This window comes from Sciurus vulgaris, assembly GCF_902686455.1.
Source record: "Sciurus vulgaris genome assembly, chromosome: 11".
Taxonomy (NCBI): domain Eukaryota; kingdom Metazoa; phylum Chordata; class Mammalia; order Rodentia; family Sciuridae; genus Sciurus; species Sciurus vulgaris.
Window position 1 is genome coordinate 121081325 of NC_136472.1, and position 17872 is coordinate 121099196.

The 17872-nt window shown below is 41.4% G+C and overlaps 1 protein-coding gene across 1 annotated transcript in view; it reads right to left on the bottom strand.

Annotated features, from left to right (window-relative positions):
• The window catches only part of FEZ1 (fasciculation and elongation protein zeta 1), a 46166-nt gene extending 39331 nt beyond the window's left edge, over positions 1-6835 (bottom strand). The window contains 6 exon segments of the mRNA XM_079102847.1: positions 492-493; positions 495-566; positions 568-663; positions 665-718; positions 720-851; positions 6643-6835. Of these exon segments, the coding sequence (XP_078958973.1) occupies positions 492-493; positions 495-566; positions 568-663; positions 665-718; positions 720-806 (311 nt within the window). The 5' untranslated portion in view covers positions 807-851; positions 6643-6835.
• Between the last annotated feature and the right edge of the window lie 11037 nt (positions 6836-17872).

Sequence of the window (17872 nt, forward strand, 5' to 3'; positions counted from 1 at the left end):
TGAGAGAGAGAGAGAGAGAGAGAGAGAGAGAGAAAGAAGGAAAGAAAAGATAAGAATGACAAGGAGGACGAAATAAACAAAGTAGGGGGGCAGGACGAAGAGGAAGAAGGAGGAGGAGGTAGAGGATAGAAGCGAGGATAGAAGCAGAAGGAGGAGGAGGAAGAGAAGAAATGATGGAGGGAGGAAAGCAAGCAAGTTAGCTAGATAGAGCCCCAAATTTTCTCTGCTCCTATAATTTCATTGTATTAGGAAAAACCTACATCCTTCATTCCTCTAAGATTTCAATCTAAGAAATCTTTCTGCAGATGACTGTCAACATACAGTGAGCAATGACAGTAATTTCCAGGGCACTGTCACACTGACAACATAAAAATATGTAATGCATATAGGTGATAGGTATAACCCATGGACAGAAACTAGTTCTAGGTTAAGGATCCCCAGACTACAGGGTTCTCTCCTGAAGCAGGAGAAGGGCAATGAAGACTTCTTACTCCCTCATCCTGAAGGGTCTCCTCCTCCTCTTGGATCTGGAACTGGTTCTTCACAGGAGCTAGGTTTTCGGTCTTGGGCATTATAGTTCCTAAAGCAGACATTGAGCTTCTCATCAAATTCATTCACGAGGTCCTCCATCGACTTGAAGCTAATTATTTCAGAAGAAAAATTTCTCAAGCTCAGAGAGGGAGGGGTCCTCTAGATGGTGGGGAGATGAGCCATAGAAAACTCTGAGGCTTCTCTTCTGGGTCCTCCGAGCAGCAGGGCCGAAGGTCCTCAAACTCTTCATCCAAACTCACCAGTGGGGCCTCCATTCTTGCACCACAATACAACTACAGCAACTTTCAGAATTTGTTTTCCTGGAAGACATAAACAGGGCAATGTGACTTTGGCCTGGGCTTTTAAGACAGTGTTTGATAAGGAAACCATAATCACACATTAATTCATATCCCTCAGAAAACAAAGATTCCCCCCTACTGGCACCTGTGCACTGCTATGCACTTCAGGAGTTCAAAGACCCATTGTGTATGTTAATACTATTAACTAAATAGAGTGAACTTTGGAGATTACACTTGCTTCCAATTCTCTTGCTCCAACGCATAGTGGGTTAAGTGTGGAGCTCTTGGGTCGACTTAGGCAAGGTACTTAACTTCCTTGTGCTTCTTTTTATTTTCTGCAAGACAGTGATAATAGTAGGACATACCTCAGATGGTGTGTTTTTTGTTTTTTTTTTTGGTTTTTGTACCAGGGGTGAACCTAGGGTTGCTTATTCACTGAGTCCCTAGCCCCCTGCCTTTGTATTTTTTTTTTTTTTTTTTTAATTTTGAGACAGGGGCCTCACTAAGTTGCTAAGGCCTGGCCTTGAGCTTGCAATCCCCCTGCTTTAGCCTCCCTATCCTTTGGGATTATAGGCAAGCATCACCACACCCAGCTCAAATGTTATAAGATTAAAGGAGCAATGCTTGGCAGCAGGTCAAAGACACACAGCTGTAATCCCAGCAATTTGGGAAACTGAGGCATCCAAAAAGAGGATCCCAAGTCTGAGGCCAGCCTTAGCACCTTAGTGAGATCCTCAGTGATACCCTGTCTCAAAATAAAAAGTAAAAAGCACTGGTGATGCAGTTCAGTAGTAAAGCACCCCAGGGATCAATCTCCAGTGCTCCCTCAAAAAAAAGTGATTGGCAGGTAATAAAATGCCAATATTGTTCAACATTCTCTCGTCGCTGTTGTTGCTATTGATATTATTGTTACTACAGATCCACAACTAGCCAGGAGCTCTGCTCTGAAAAATGAAAGTTTTCACAATTGTTTGGTAACAAAAAATGACATGACCTAAACTCATTCGGGCAACAAAACTTGATTGACATGAATATAAAGCTGGTTGGGTTTTTAATTTATCCCATTCAGTGTGATCTGCTGCAGAAGTATTAAGTTTCTAGATGGGCCCGTTGCATAACTCGAGTTGCGAATATGAGCTTAACATGTGCAAGGTCCTGGTTTAACACCAGCATTAGATAAATAAGTAAATAATAAGATTGCTACCGAGAATATGAACTCTATTGTCTTTCAAGTTTGAAATAATCTAAAATTCTGAAACATGCCCAGGCCAAGGTTTTGGATATTACTACCTTCAACCATAAATAATAGAGATGAATAGAACAATAATGGAGGTTTTCCATAAACCACCTGAGTTTTCCCAAGATGCAGAGCATATACCTAGGAGTAGAGGAATGAATTAAATGAACTGTCCACAATGCTCCAGTAGATCCATATCCCTTTTGGGCACTGCACCCTGGAATGCTGCACACTCAGGCCTCCCTCCACTTTCCAACAACTCTGGGACCTCTACCCTTTATCTGCCTTTCTTCACATACTGTCTTCAACTATGATTTATCTTTCTGTGCTAACATCCAGGTCCCTTCCCAATTTTAATTTAAATTCCTCGAGGGTACAGATGTCCTCCAGATATCCTCCATGGCTCCTAGCACACACAGATTGCCCTCTGGCTAGGCAATCAATCAATGTGTGCTCATTGAAAAATGATCTGTCCCAACATACAGTTTCCCACAAGCATTGCTGTCTATCATATCCTCCTCTATATGCTCAAACTTTCTTTCCTGTAACACAGAAAGGCAACCCATCTTTTCTCTTTGGGTTTGTGTGATCATTGGTTCAGGTAGAGGCTTAATTTGGAATCATACCCCAGGGAGAACCAGATAGCAAAAAACAAGCATTTTGCCCTAGGAGTTCCCATTCCCCATCTCTACCTGCAAAACTAAAATTCTAAGCAAGGCAGAGGGCAGTAGGTGACGACAGGTGAGACGGTTCTTTCTGGGATTTTGCTAGGATAAAGTCAGTTACCATGGCATCAATATATATTCTGAGCATTTACAGTTCGCAAAGGCAACATGATAGAACCTTAAAATATAAAAAGATATAAAAGCTGTACCATATCTTGGAAAGAGAACAGGCTCAAGAGCCAACACTGGGACTGGGATGTAGCTCAGAAGTACAGGATCCCTCTACCATGAAGAAGCTTCAATCCTTGATGCCATTAAAAAAAGGAAAAAAAAAAAAAAAGGCCAACACACCTGCCAATGCCAATGGTTACCAATGCCAATGGTTAACTGAGTGGTGAGCATCCTGGATTCTGATTTTCTCATTTGCTATAACAAAGTCAACACCTTGGGAGGTTAATTTTAATAACTTAATCATCTTAGTTGTCAATACATTTTAATAATATATTTAATCCAAAATTTCACATTTCAATATATAATCCATATTAAAAATACTAATGAGATAATTTACTCTTTTTGTCCAGTACTGGGGACCAAACCTTGGTGTTCTACGACTAAGCTACATCCTCAGTCTTTTTTGTTTTTTGAGAGTCTTGCTAAATTGCCCAGGCTGGCTTTGAACTTGAGATCCTTCTGCCTCTGTCTCCCAAAAAGCTGGGATAACAGGTATGTACCACTCCACCACGCTCAGCTAATTTACATTTTTATACTCAGTCCTTTGAAATCTATTGTGCACTTTACATTTTTAGCTTGTTTGGTCTTAGGCACCTTGCAAGTACCCAAGAACCACGTGTGGGTAGTGGCTACCACATTGCACACACACACCTCTAGATCAATACAAAACTAATTGCCAGTCAGGAGTTCTTCATCTATCATTTACAGGTTCTTTGAATATACCTGTATTTCAATGAATTTTGTTTCCTTTGTAAACCTAAGTATTTTGTTTTATGAATTTAAAAACATAATTCAGAAAAGACTCCTATAGGTTTCTCCATACCACCAAAAGAAGGAGGAAGAAAATCATCCCTGAACACACACACACACACACACACACACACACACACACACACACAAGGTTAGTATATAAAAGATCTCAGGGTATAACAGAGAGTAGAGAAGATTTTACAGTTGAAGAATTTGTGTTAATTGAGGTAGTACTCCACGAAGGTTAAGATCCCAGACTCCTATCGAGACTGAGACTAGGCAAATTATCTGCCTCCTTGTGTTTCAATTTTGCCATCTGTACAAAGGGTTTAAATTAGTGCTTATTTTGAAGGCTATTTTACTGATCAAAGAGATTGTCTTTGAAGTGCTAAGCATAATGTGTGAAAATAGAAAGTGTTCTATAAATGTCAACAATGCTTGGAAAATCAGGATAACTTATTTACATAAAAAAGTAGCACAAGAGTATTTCAAACAAACAAACAAACAAACAAAAAAAAATCCCTGCCATAATAGTCTATGTGTGATGCTTCAAAATGCTTACCAAATAAGAGAAGTATTGATGAAAAAAAATTGGGCCGGTTTTTTACTAAGGCTTTTTTCAAATCATTTGATCCAAGTTTTCTGAATCATTGGTCTCTCTATTCTACACTCAGTCCAAGCAGACTTTAGAGAAATAGATTCATCTAGGAAATTATAAAAGAAGAAATGAGTATCCAGATGTAGAGTCCAAAAACATGGTATTGGAAACAATCCATAATATAGTCTGATTGCTTTTATCGACCAACACTGTCCAGGAGCCAAGAAGCACTGCATGAATGACCATCAAGAGATGCAGCTAAACCTAAAGCCCAAATGAGAATCTGGTCACTCAGTACCCAAACTGAACCCAGCATTTGTGGGAAGATTCTAGGCTGTGGCAGAGGAGATAAGAGTCAAGCATTCTGACTGGCCCTACCATACCCTCAAAGGAGGGGAGTGTCTGGGTTGGGGCTGGCACAAGCCTTGCAATCGTGCCCCCTCCCTCCCTTCCTCCCCCTGCCTCAATCTTTTGCTTTCTGGTGCCTTCAGCTCCCAGCTACAATGTCTGAAACAACCTTCTAATCTTCCTTCCTGCAACTTGTCCCTGTGCTCAGGCACAGCTCCTCTCAAAGCTCTCCTCTCCTCCAAAGCCAAGGTTAAGGGCTAGGGTGTAGTTCAGTGGTAGAGCACTTGCTTAGCACATGTGAAGCCCTGGATTTGATCCCTGTGCGTGCACGCACACACGCACGCACACCTGAGTTAATACAAATAATAGCTATGCTCTCTTTGTACTGTCAAAGTAAATACATAAAAAATGGCATAAATAAGGAATCACTGGAGAGTCATTTTTTCTTCTCTTTAGCATAGAACAGAGTGCAGGACTATAGTTTGATTATGTCCTATAATCTATTCCATTTATTTTGTTGTACAATAGATGGTGTAATTTGGAAAAGAAGAGACACACATGGAGTTTAACAGGGACGGGGTAGGAAACACATAAGCCTCTCCCTGCACCATAATGATGCACTAGCTACAGCTTGGGGCTGCCGTACAAATTATCAGTTTCTGCTTTGCTGAGCTGAGCAATAGAGATTTCACCATGCCTTCCCTCCTGGGCCTCTGCACCTCCACACAAGCCTCATTTCATACCCCAACCCGTCCTTCCCATTACTTGCTCTATAGATCAATTCTTTGCCCCCCCCCCCAATATCCATCCCAAAAAAACTTGCCCTCCACTAATCTACCTTCAGATTCCCACTGCTCCTTTGCAAAACCTAGCCAGCGTACGTGTTTGTGCCAGCTGCACATTTAGCAGAAAGACAGTATTTCATTGCATATGGATCAGCAACCCCTTTGCGGTTCTGCGTCCCTCCTCCTCCTGCTGCTGCTGCTCTATTCACCTCCATCTCAGTCCCTTAACCCGCGCCCCCAGCTCCGCAATCGAAATGTTGGGGTAAAGAAAGGCTCCTTCAGGCAGTACAATGGCTGGTGATGCATGGAAATTGGACTCATCTCGCTCAGGCCGCACACATACTCCACTACCCTTTTGGTCAAATAAGACCAGGACGCTGGAGTGGAAGGGGAGTCAGGGAGTGTCCAGCTTCCAGGAGGGAAGGGAAAGGCAAGAGGGTTGTATAACACTTCCTTGGTTAAGCCTGCAATCTCCAGTCCTGGGCCCAGAGGACCGCAGAGCGTCCCCCCACCACCACCACTCCCCGCCGCCAACACACACACCACTACACCACCACACTCGTCCTTTCTCCGACCTGCTGTGTAGTAAAACAATCGCTACCCCAGCGTCTGCAGCTGCTGCCAGCGGTTCTGACACTGCAGGAATGCATGGTCTGGGAAAAGACTCCACACCCTAGAGAGGGCAGGAGCCGAGTGAGGGTAAGGTTTTTATGGATAAAGATGATTCTGGGGAGTTTAAGGCAATCGGGCCAGATAACGGTCCTGGAATGAGGTGCTGGCCGCACTGCTCTGGCACAGTCTGGCAGCATTCTTCTGCCCCCCGGAACCCCATGCCGCGCGGCCTACCTTTACACACACACACACACACACACACACACACACACACACACACACTCTAAGCCTGGCTCGGAGGGCCGATGTTCTGAGATGATGCTTGAAGTCCCATGGTCCCACATCTCTCGGCCCTGGAGCTGCGTCCCGGTCGCTCTGCCTGCAGGGTTGGGCAGGAGGGCGACGGCCTCCGGGCTCCTTCTTTTCAATCCCGGGATGGGACAGGTTGGGGATGTGGGGGGTGCGGCGCCCCCAGACGGTCCTTTCGGAGAATCCCAAGTCCCGGGACCTCTTTCACCACCCCCACTCGAACCCCACCCCTGACAGTGGTTTGGGTCCAGACTAAGGTTGCCCCTTGCGACCACACCTGTGCGGGTCCTGGCGGAGGGAGGCGGATCCCGGGGCTCAGCCGGACACCCCCATCCACGGGCCGCGGCGAACAGCCGGAGCGCAGCGCAGCGGCAGCGGCAGCGGCGAGCCAGCCAGCCAGCGAGCGCTCCCCCCGCAGCTCCGGCGGCGCCCAGCTCCGCTCCCCTCCTCCACCCCGCCCCCTCCCCGCGCTCGCGCCCGGGCTCCGGGGACGCGCCCGCGCTCGGGCACCCGCCCAACTGGCACGCGCAAGGCCTGGACGTCATCCTGTGGTGAACATTCATAGCCCTCCTTGGAGCACGTGGGCCTGCTTCTATAAATATTTATGAATTGCTTTTTTCTCTCCTCTTTAACATTGGCCCTTCTGCTTCCTTCATGAATATTCAGAAGCTCGAAGATCCGTGTGTGTGATAATTACCAATATGGACACCTCACAGGGCCCGTCATTGTAGATTCTCCATAAAAATGGAGGCAGATGGAGTGAAAGAGCCGGAGGATGCGGGCAGACACACTCAAAGACCCTCTGGCATTTTCTGGATTCCCCTTTCTGCTTTACTAGAGACTGAAAAGGGGAGGGATGCCTCCAGCCAAAAGTGATCAGGCCAGCGGGAAAGCTTTTGTCACCCAAAAATGCAGGGTAAGAGCTGGATGCAGCCTGAAAAATCTGAGTGAGAGGGTTTCAGGTCCAGGAGGACTTGGGATAATAGAGGAAAATTCAAGAGGCCGATGATATTAGGCAGGCCCTTGTCTCCCCTGTGAAAATGTACTCTTCATGCGTTGATTTTGTCTACTGTGCATAAGCCTGTGCTTATAGATGCTGTCATTGTGAAGAAGTCTGATAATTGATAAGCACAGGCCAAGATGAAGTGCAAGAAAGGAAGAGACAAGAAAAGCAAGTCTGCTTGGAGAACCTCAAGTATTTTTGTCTGGTGGCAAAATACCTCTAGGCTGAACTGAGGACTTCGCCTGAAAGGAGAAAGGAGCCTTTCCTTTGCTCATTTGTGCACTCTTTCCACAAACATTTCAATCTCAGGAAGGATGTGCAGCAGGGAAATAGCGTCCCCATGAAAGGAAGAGTTAGCATTTAGCCCTTCTGGTGGCATTAACCAGAGGAATTCTGCTTCTCGGAAAGGAAAAAAGAAGTGCAAACGGTGGCGCATGCCTGTAACCGCCCCTGCCCCCGCAACTGGGGAGGTTGAGGCAGGAGTATCACACTTCCAAGGCCGATTTATGGAGACTCAGATTCAAAATGAAAAATTAAAAAGCGCTGGGGATGTAGCTCAGCAGTACACTGCCCCTGGGTTCAATTCCCATTACAAAAAAAAAAAAAAAAGTCCTAAATCTACTTTTCTGGGATTAAATCCAGTTCTGTGACCTTGGGAGAGTTTTCCTTCATGCGGTTCATTTTTTCATCTGCATAATGAGGATAATAATAGTTCTGACTCCTTTTACCTATTGTGAGATTAAAGGAATTGATATATGTAAAGTACTTTCAGGCATACAGGAAGGCACTGTATATCTTGGCTAATTCTGTTCCTTAGCAGAAGCCTTGAGGACACTGTACTGGAAGCCACCTTTTCACCTTAGAGCATGAGACACACAAGTTTGAAAGAAACTTGTGAGGAAATGATAAAACGGGATTTGTGGGTGTCTTTTGGAAACAATTAACATTTGGGAAATGTTGAAAAGTTGTTTTATTGTTGTGTTTTGGCTTTTTAATATTTTTCCCAATAAAACTTTACTTAAAAAAAAAAGTCTGGTCTCTGAGAAGACTCAGGTTCAAATCCCAGCGTTCCATTAACTAGCTGATGACCTTATATAAGTTACTTATCCTCTCTGAGCATCAATTTTCTTGTCTGTAAAATGCAGATTCCAATATGTCCTTGTTGGGGGTTTTGGTCAAAATAGTTATGAAGATTAAATAATATAATGCATACAAATTGCTTAGCATAAAGCCTGACATATAGTAAGTGTTCTATAAGTGAATTCTGGTTTTTTTTTTTTTTTTTTTTTTTTTGTGAGGACATGAAGGAACCAGAAGCTGGTCTAGGTACTTGGGATAAGAATGCCCTGAACATGAGCCAAGTTATCCTTCCAACAAGGCATTTCATTCATTGTGGCAAAAAAAAAAAAAAAAAAAAAAAAAAATATATATATATATATATGTGTGTGTGTGTGTGTTTGTGTGTATATTTCCAAGCCATAAGATATATGTATATATATAAGATATATGTATACATATATATGTATATCTTATGGTTTGGAAATAGGGTGTCCCCCAAAATCTCTTGTGTTGATACAGGAATATTTAGAGGTGAAATGATTGGGTTGTGAGAGCTGTGATCTAATCAGTCCATCCTAGTTTGAATGAACCTACAGGGTAGGTGGAGCATGGCTGAAGGAAGTGGGTCACTGGGGACATGCTCTGGAAGGGTCCCTCTTCCCTTCAGCGCATTCCCCCTTCTCTCTCTGCTTTCTGGCTTTCATGAGGGGAGCAGCTTCCCTCTGCTATGACCATAAATGCTGCCTCACCTCGCGTCCAGAGCAATGAACTCAGACATCTATGGACTGAGATCTCTCTGATACCAGGAGCCAAAACAACATTTCCTCCTCTAAGCTGTCCTTGTTGGGGTTTTTGGTCACAATAACACAAAAACTAACTAAAACAATAAAATGAAATTTGCCATTTGAGGCTTGGCATGGTGGTGCAACCTGTAATCCCAGCAATTCAAGAGGCTGAGGCAGGAGGACACAAATTCAAGGCCATCCTGGGCAACTTAGCAAGACCCAGTCTCAAAATAAAATAAGAGGGGTAGGGGCAGGGGATGTAGTTCAGTTGTAGAGTGCTTTCCTAGCATGTACAAGGCCCTGGGTTTGATCCCCAGGACTGCCAAAAAAAAAAAAAAGTAAACTTTGATACCAGGGTGTATGAGGCCCTGGGTTCTAATCCCAGCTCTGTGTGTGTGTGTGTGTGTGTGTGTGTGTTTGAAAAGAAGTAAGTATATTTCCCCCCATGAAACCTCAAAACAAGTAGAGCAAATTATAATACTGAAAAACTTCAGTGCCCCCATTCTAATAAGTTTAAATACTATCACCCTGGTTAAGAGAAAATAATGTACCAAGAGAAAGGAAAACCTTGGCATAGTGATACACATCTATAGTATCAGTTACTCAGGAGGCTGAGGCAGGAGGATCATTTAAACCTAGGCCAGGCAATGTAGCAAGACCTCTGTCTCAAAATGAAAGAAAAAGAAGGAAGGAAGACAGAAAAGGAAGAAAGTCATCCATATGGAAACTAATAATTTGAAACAATGACTTCGATATCAAAAGAAAAGATAATGTATACTCAGTAAACATTAAATGAGTGATCCAAGACAAGCAAAAGGAGAATTAGGCTCTGGAGTCTGAATGACTAGGTTTAAACTTTGATTTCACAGGTTATTAGTTGTTTCTGATTTAATCTCACTTGTGTTTCCTACTTGTGGATTTTTGTGAAGGTTAAACCCCTTAGCAGTGTGCCTAGTATCCAGTTACCGCCTAATAATACAACAAACTTTTGTTCAAGACTGATTATTGGAGACAGTGAATAATTGATTTGAAACCACATCAATACCACTGTAGGGGCTGATTTCAAGGAATCCTGATTTATACATGATAGAGTCAAAGAATCTTGGAACATAAAGAGTATTTCAAGGTCATCCAGATTAACTGCTCACCTAATGCAGAAGCCGATAATCCTTCTAGACAGTTCTACATAGTGTCTACTTACACACCTGCAGTGATAAAGAACTTGACCTCACAGGACTGTCCATTTCCTTTTTTAATTTTAATGACTTTCAAGTCTAGAAATGGATTTTTAAGATTAGAAGTTTAATGATACCAGATAATATTGTGATCATCATGTTCAAGCTAACTTAGAAGGATCCTTTATTGAAAACGTACATCAACCAAAGCTCAGAAAATAAAGATGAACTCATACTTGCTAACATTTGCAGACTTCTTGATTTTTCCATCCTTGGTAGTTCTCAAACTCCAAGATTTAATGCAAGCCTGTATTCATCTCCATTTTTAATCTTCCATGCTGATTGAACTCCCTGATTTGTTTCCACAAGGGAAATGGAATATTCTCCCCAAACTTAAAGTCTATTTATAACAACCTAGCCAGCAGGTAATTATTCCCTACCACAGAGCACATGCACCAAGAACAAGATAATATTGCTTTCAAAAAGAATAAGCGATAGTATAAAAATAGACAAATCAGCTCCAAGAATAATGTCATCTCTGTTACCTGATTAAAAAAAAAACAAACACATGAGCTAATTGACAAATCAAGTAAAATAATGAGAGTCCCTAAGATCCTGGAAATTCCCCTAAGTGCAAATGTGATGAGAAATGTTTTTTCTGTACAAAAAAAAAAAAAAAAAAAAGAATTGGATAGTTCTAGAAAGGAGAACCAAGAAATTTAATAGGAATTGGATAATGAGATCCCCATTGAAGGATACGGAAAATAATATCCCCCAAAGAAAGGGGAATGACAGCCCCCAGGGAGAAAAGGAGGACAGTGTAATCTAGCAGGGGAGGAGGGGATGGCAAACAATGGTCCCTGGGCTCTGGGTTTTCATCCTTTCCCAGTGACAATGGGTCCTGGGAGGAGAAGGCAAACAATAGGCTCTGGGCTCTGGACTTTCATTCCAGTAACAATGAATTTCAAGCTTTTACAACTATTTTCCTGGGTTAGATTTTTAATCTCCACAGCTAGTTTCCTGACTGCCCAACCAGCTTGTCCTCAGTCTCTAATGAGTAAGTCACACTAAACATTCTGCTGTGACTAACTCTTATTAAGTCCTATAAAAAACAGACCCCTCTTGTACCCAGTCACCATTTTCTCCCCTGAAAATGTGTCATTCTTCCGCTGCTTGATAAAGACAGCTTGCTGATCTGTTGAGTGTCTGACCCTGCTTAGACTCATTGTGTGGGGAAGCCTGTAGATCTGGAGGGACCAAAAAAGAAAAATCATTACTCTTCCCCTTTTCTCTGTGGCTATAGGAAACAGACTAGATAACAGTGTCATGGGTTTGGGAATACTCATGAAATGATCCAGCTCTATGAAATCACTTTTAGGTTACATTTTAGTCATCTAAAATATTTATTTATTTATTTATTTATTTATTTATTTATTTATTTATTTATTTATTTATTTATTTATGCATCCTGGGGATCAAACTCAGTTCCTCACACATGCTTAGGTCCTCACACATGCTGTATCCTGAGCTACACCCCCAGCCCATAATTTGGTTCTTCTTGAGACCCTCAGTTAAAGCAGGGATTTAATTTGAATGAACTCCTGAGGACTGACTCCCAGGGTATGTAATCTCAGAATTAATCTCTATTTTTTGGTTACCCCCAATACGCCCAGGTATTCAGAAATGTGATGATTCAGAAATGAATTGAAGGAAATGAAAATGTCAAATAACATTGTCATTGCATTGCACCGGTCTAGCTAAATAAAAATCACTTCAAGACCAGCAAACCCCCAGCCATCAGCATGCCCTGCAAATGCTGCCCTAGGCCACAACTGTCCTCTTTAAGGCCTCAATTCGAAATCATGACAGCGTTTTCAACCCTGTGAAAATGATTAGCAAAGAACTCACATTCTCCCCAAAGCTTCATTTTCAGCAGTTCATGTTGCCCACAAAGTCATTCTAGCCAGGATTTAAATAAACCAGTCTCTTCTAGTTGCCATGTCCTACAAAGTAAGAGTTTAATAACATTGAACTCCAGGCCCTGAAGAAGAGGTGGGCTGAGTAGGTGGTAAGTTTGTTGTGACAAAGATTCTTTGCTTGACCAAGTCCTAAACCTTCTAGCTCCTGTGCACTTCCTTATAAAATTCAGATTTAGCAAGAACCCTCCTAATTCAGTTTAGCAAGTGCCCCACAACCTCAATATCTGATCACCCTTGATACTTAATCTAGTTCCTCATTCTCACTGTGCCCCAGATGATGTCTGATCCCCCTGCCCTATCTTCAGCAAAAATTCTGTTAGGTCAGTTTAGACAGAATCCCTCTCATTCCTAATATTTCTTCTTAGTAATTTCCTATCCACTGATTTCCACCCTATTCCTTAACTATAAACTCCCACTTGCCTCTGCTGTATTTGGGGTTGAGCCCAATCTCTTTCTCCACTGCAAAATCCCACTGTAGTGGTCCCTATATATATATTTGATAGTCCCAAACAAAGTTTGGCTTACTGTGCTTTAACAAGTGCCATCAATTTTTTTCTTTGGCAGTTCCCTTAAAAATATAGAGCTAGGGATATAGCTCAGTGGTAGGGTGCTTGCCTACCATGCTCAAGGTCCTCGGTTTGATCCCTAACCTGGAAACACACACACACACACACACACACACACACACACTGCAACTCGGTTTTAGAGAGCCATGAGAGGAGAGATTCACTCTTGACTTTTGATTGAACCCCTGGGCCGTGGGAGAAACCATGCTGCAGAGCAGTACTGCTCTCTTACAAACACAAAGCAGTTGGGCATAGAATGAATAGAAAACCAGAAGCTTTAAGAAGCTTGGCAACCTAGGATCATCCAAAATCTGCATATTCGAATAAATGTAGATTCTTTCCAGATTAAGAATTTGTTCTTTGGGAATAATGGTGATTAAAGAACGAAATGCAAAATGTTTGAGTCAAAGAGAGCCCTCACATCACCTATTAGAAAAGATTGCCCCAAATCTGATAGTAGTAAGTTACTTTTTATAGCTAACAGAAACAGATGAATTCATCTTAAATTCTTTTGTTTGCTTTGTTTAGAATAGAAAAGTATTTGATCCATATTAAGTAAGCCATCTCTCAACTAGTTGCAAGATCTGGAAGAATTCGCAGTTTAGTGATTCATATGATTGTGTGATTATAGCTGATCTAACAGCTAGATCACATTGCAAGAGGCAAAAACTAAAAGGAAAGTTCAAATTGGGAAAAACTCCATGGACTGGGAGTCGGGAGCTGGACTTCAGTGCCAACTTTACCACTAGCTAACTTTGTGACCTAGGAAAAATTGCTTAGTTTTTCTAAACTTTATTTTATTACGTATAATATGAAGATCAGACTAAAATCCTTCCCTACTCTTAACTTCATACATTTAAACTCTATCTTTGCTTTCAAAAACTGGTCCCTAAACTGCATGGTGGCACATGCCTGTAATCCCAATGACTTGGAGACTGAGGCAGGAAGATCTCAAGGTCAGCCTTGGCAACTCAGCAAGACCCTGTTTCAAATAAAAACAGCTGGGGTTCAGTTCAAAGGCAAAATGCTCCTGGATTCAATCCCCTGTATCAAACAAACCTAATCCCCAACATCACCAAATTTTGTTTAAATTGATCCCAAACTCACTGAGGGATTATGTAACATCTTTAAGTATTTTTGCCTTTATTTCTCCATTTAAAGACTCACTCATACTTCATAGGGATATCATGAGAAAGTGAGACGAAACAGTACTTAGTTATACGTAGAAAGCAAAGAAAATTAAATCTTCAAATTAACTCCAAATTCTGCATTCAGGAATTTCCTCCAACCAGACCTCATTTGCTACTCAGTTATAAAATGTACCTATTTCTATATCTATCTAGGTATTCGTCTATCTATATTTAAATATCCATTAGAAGTTTTAAAATTTCTCATTCTAGGGTTTGCTAGATTTAGCAAATAAAAACATGGGGCAGTTCATTATTTTAGTCTTAGATATACAATGAATAATGTTTTAGAATAAGTATGTGTGGGGGCTTATGAAACAATACCTAAAGTAATGGCACTTTGGCATGCTGAGTGCTTTGAACTGAAGGACATTGGAAGAGTCTTAGATCAATGTCTGTTTCTGACCTTCTGCTTTTTTTTTTTTTTTTTTTTTTTTGCAGTGCTGGGGATGGAACTCAGGAACTTGTGCTTCCAAAGCAAGTACTCTACCAACTGAGCTATATCCCCAGCCCCCTTTCTTTCTTTTCTTCTCCAAAGCAGGTAATAGAAAGTAGGATTCCTTTTCCCCAAGGCAGGTCACAAACACTAGAACCCCTCAAAGCCCATCACAAAACCTAGAAATATTACTCTAACTTTCCCCTTACCTTTTTGTATAAGAGCTGACCATAAGGAAATTACCTCATCTGATAGTATGTCATCATTCCAGAAGGGGTCCTGTCCCATCCCCAGGAGGAAGGAATGCCATGCCGAGAGTCCAGGAAGAATCAGAACAGGCAGGCCTGGATGAATTCCCCTCAGACTATCACCATCAGGCTAGACCCTCTTTTCCAGTCACATTTCTCTAAAGCTGCCAACTTCTTATTGAATCTAAGCAGAAACACGTACGGTTTTCCCTGGGTCTTTTGATCTTCATTCCTGAAGCCTCCATGTCATATTAAACTTTAAATTCGATTTACTTTTGTCTTGTTAACCTTTTCTTTTGTTACCAACCTGAGCGTTGGTAGTGATCCTTATGATGGATGAGGAAAGGCATCATACCTTTCTGCCCCTATGTATATCACAAATATTGCATAGGACAGACTTATTCTATAAAATTATTATCTGCTTACATGAAGTTCAAAAATAACTGAGCGGACTGGGGAGATAGCTCAGTTGGTAGAGTGCTTGCCTTGCAAGCACAGGCCCTGGGTTCAATCCCCAGCACCGCAAAAAAAAAAAAAAAAAAAAAAAAAGAAAGAAAGAAAAAAAACAACTGAGCACTCTGTGTCTGTATTTTATCTGGCAACCCTACATTCACTCTTACTTTGGTAGAAATATGTAATTCCTAAATGTGTGTGTGTGTTTGTGTGCATGAGAGATAATTAAGTTGTATGCTTTTTAATATACATATCAAAACAGTTTAAACAATGTTCCTAGTGGATATTTTAATTGTTCTTGAATAATAAATCTGTTCTATATGGCATTGTCTCTCTTTTTCCTTTCATATGTTTTAAGCATTTTCTAATAGGGAAAAGAGAATAACTTTTGTGTGCCCTATCTGGATATTGTGTGAGAAGAATCAGACTGCTCTGTGGGGAGAGAAAGAGTAAGGAGGGACACAGGAGTAAAGGAAGGTGTAGCTGGCAGGAAATTTAAAATGAAGTCATGATGTCAGCCTCTCTTTTATAGTCATCCTTTCTTTTTCTCTTTTGCTGTACTGGGAATTGAACCCAGGGCCTTAAAGAAATTCTCTAACACTTGGCTACATCCCCAGCCTTTTATATTTTTTATTTTGACACCGCGTCTCACTAATTTTCTGAGACTGGCCTCAAACTTGCCGTTCTCCTGCCTCATCTCCCAAGTCGCTTGGATTACAGGTATGAACCACTGCATGCAGCAGTTTTTTTTTTTTTTTTTTTAATTAAAAAATTGTAGAAGCATTCATAATATCAACAAAACAGCTGCAAGTAATTTTTAAGTTAGAGTGTTATTCTGTTAACATAGCAGTTATTTCATATAAGTTATATCAGGGTGAAGATGAAAAATCCACCTTTGCCATATACAACTAATTCATACTGTGCACCAAAAAGAACCTGTTTTAAATTTCCATGGCAATTTGCAACCTCCATCTTGTACCAGGCAGTTTCTGGCTATTGAAGAGCAAAGACACATTCAGTGGAGGGTTAACGTACAACATAAGACACTGTATGGTTTAAAAAAATATCTTATAAAACCTTACACTTCAATTTTTTTTCTTTAAAAGGAGTGAGTTGTATACAGAAATGTTAACTGCTTTAGAGATAAGGAAAAAACTGTGTTAGAATCAATTATTTATCTTCTTTGTCTTTATCTTCATCTGCCCTTTCCCACTCAGTCTCTTCACCTTCCTTGCCTTCCTCTTTTTTCTTCTGCTTTTATTTTATTTGCTTTTTTCAGCCTTCACGGCTTTCATTTTTGCTGCATCAGGTTTTCCTCGAGCTCAGTAGGCAGCACAAGCTTTTTGTGCTTTTCCTTCAGCTCAGCAGCCTTCTTTTCAAAGGCTGCACATCGTCAGCAGCCGTGTTATCGTACATCCTTCTCAGTTTCTTCACAGTATTGCCAATGAATACTGCGGCCAAGGTGATTTCCTTTGATTTGGGGGCAGTACTCAGAATAAAACAAAATGCCATAGGAGGCCCCTTGGGTGCTTGGGGTCCTTGAACTGCTTTTTTGTTTCCCCTTTACGACGGATATAGGTTTTTCATTTCTCTTTCATAATGAACCTTGTCCACCTCTGCCATGTCTTCACGTTTTCCTTTCTCTTTTACACGCATGGTCTTCCACTTCTCTGAGCTCTTTTTAGAAAACTTCTCTGAGAAGCAGACAACATCTGGGTGCTGCTTCTTATTTCCTCAGCAAGTTTGCACAAAGGATGCATATAAGAAGTTTGTCTCTTGGTTTCTTAGGAGTTCCTTTGCTCATGTTTAGTTGTTTTTCCTAAGTGAGGCACAAAGTCACCCAATGTATATCTAGCTCTCACTTGTCCCAGCACTGTCTCTATGAAGCTCAGCATTCTGCAATGACTATGAGAACCGCAGCCTATTCACTATTTGATACCAGATCACGTCATGTAGACCATAAGGCCTGAAAAGATATAAAATAAAATTTGATCAGTACATGCACGCAAAAACTGGTACCCAAATGTTCATAGCAATTCTATTTTAGAAAAGTGGAAAAAATGCAAATGGCCATCAAGAGATGAATGGATAAGCAGATTATGATATATTCATACAATGGAATGTTATTTAGCCATAAAAGAACAAAGCACCCATACATGTTCCAACATAGATGAACCTTGAATACATTATGCTTAACTGAGCACAGTGTACATGACTGTAATCCCAGTGGCTTGGGAGGCTGAGACAGGAGGATCACAAGTTCAAAGTCAGCCCCACCAAAAGCGAGGCGCTAAGCAACTCAGTGAGACCTGTCTCTAAATAAAATACAAAATAGGGCTGGGAGTGTGGCTGAGTAATTTAGAGCCCCTGAGTTCAATCCCTGGTTAGCCCCCACCAAAAAAAAAAAAAAAAAAAAAAGAGAGAGAGAGAGAGAGAAAACATTATGCTTAGTGAAGGAAGCCAGACACCAAAAGGCACATATTGTATGATGCTATTTATATGAAATGTCCAGAATAGAACAATCTTTAGAGGCAAAAAGTAGATTAGTGGTTGTCTGGGCTGCGACAAGTGACTGCTAATGCATGTATAGTTTCTTAGTTTTTTGAAGGATGATAA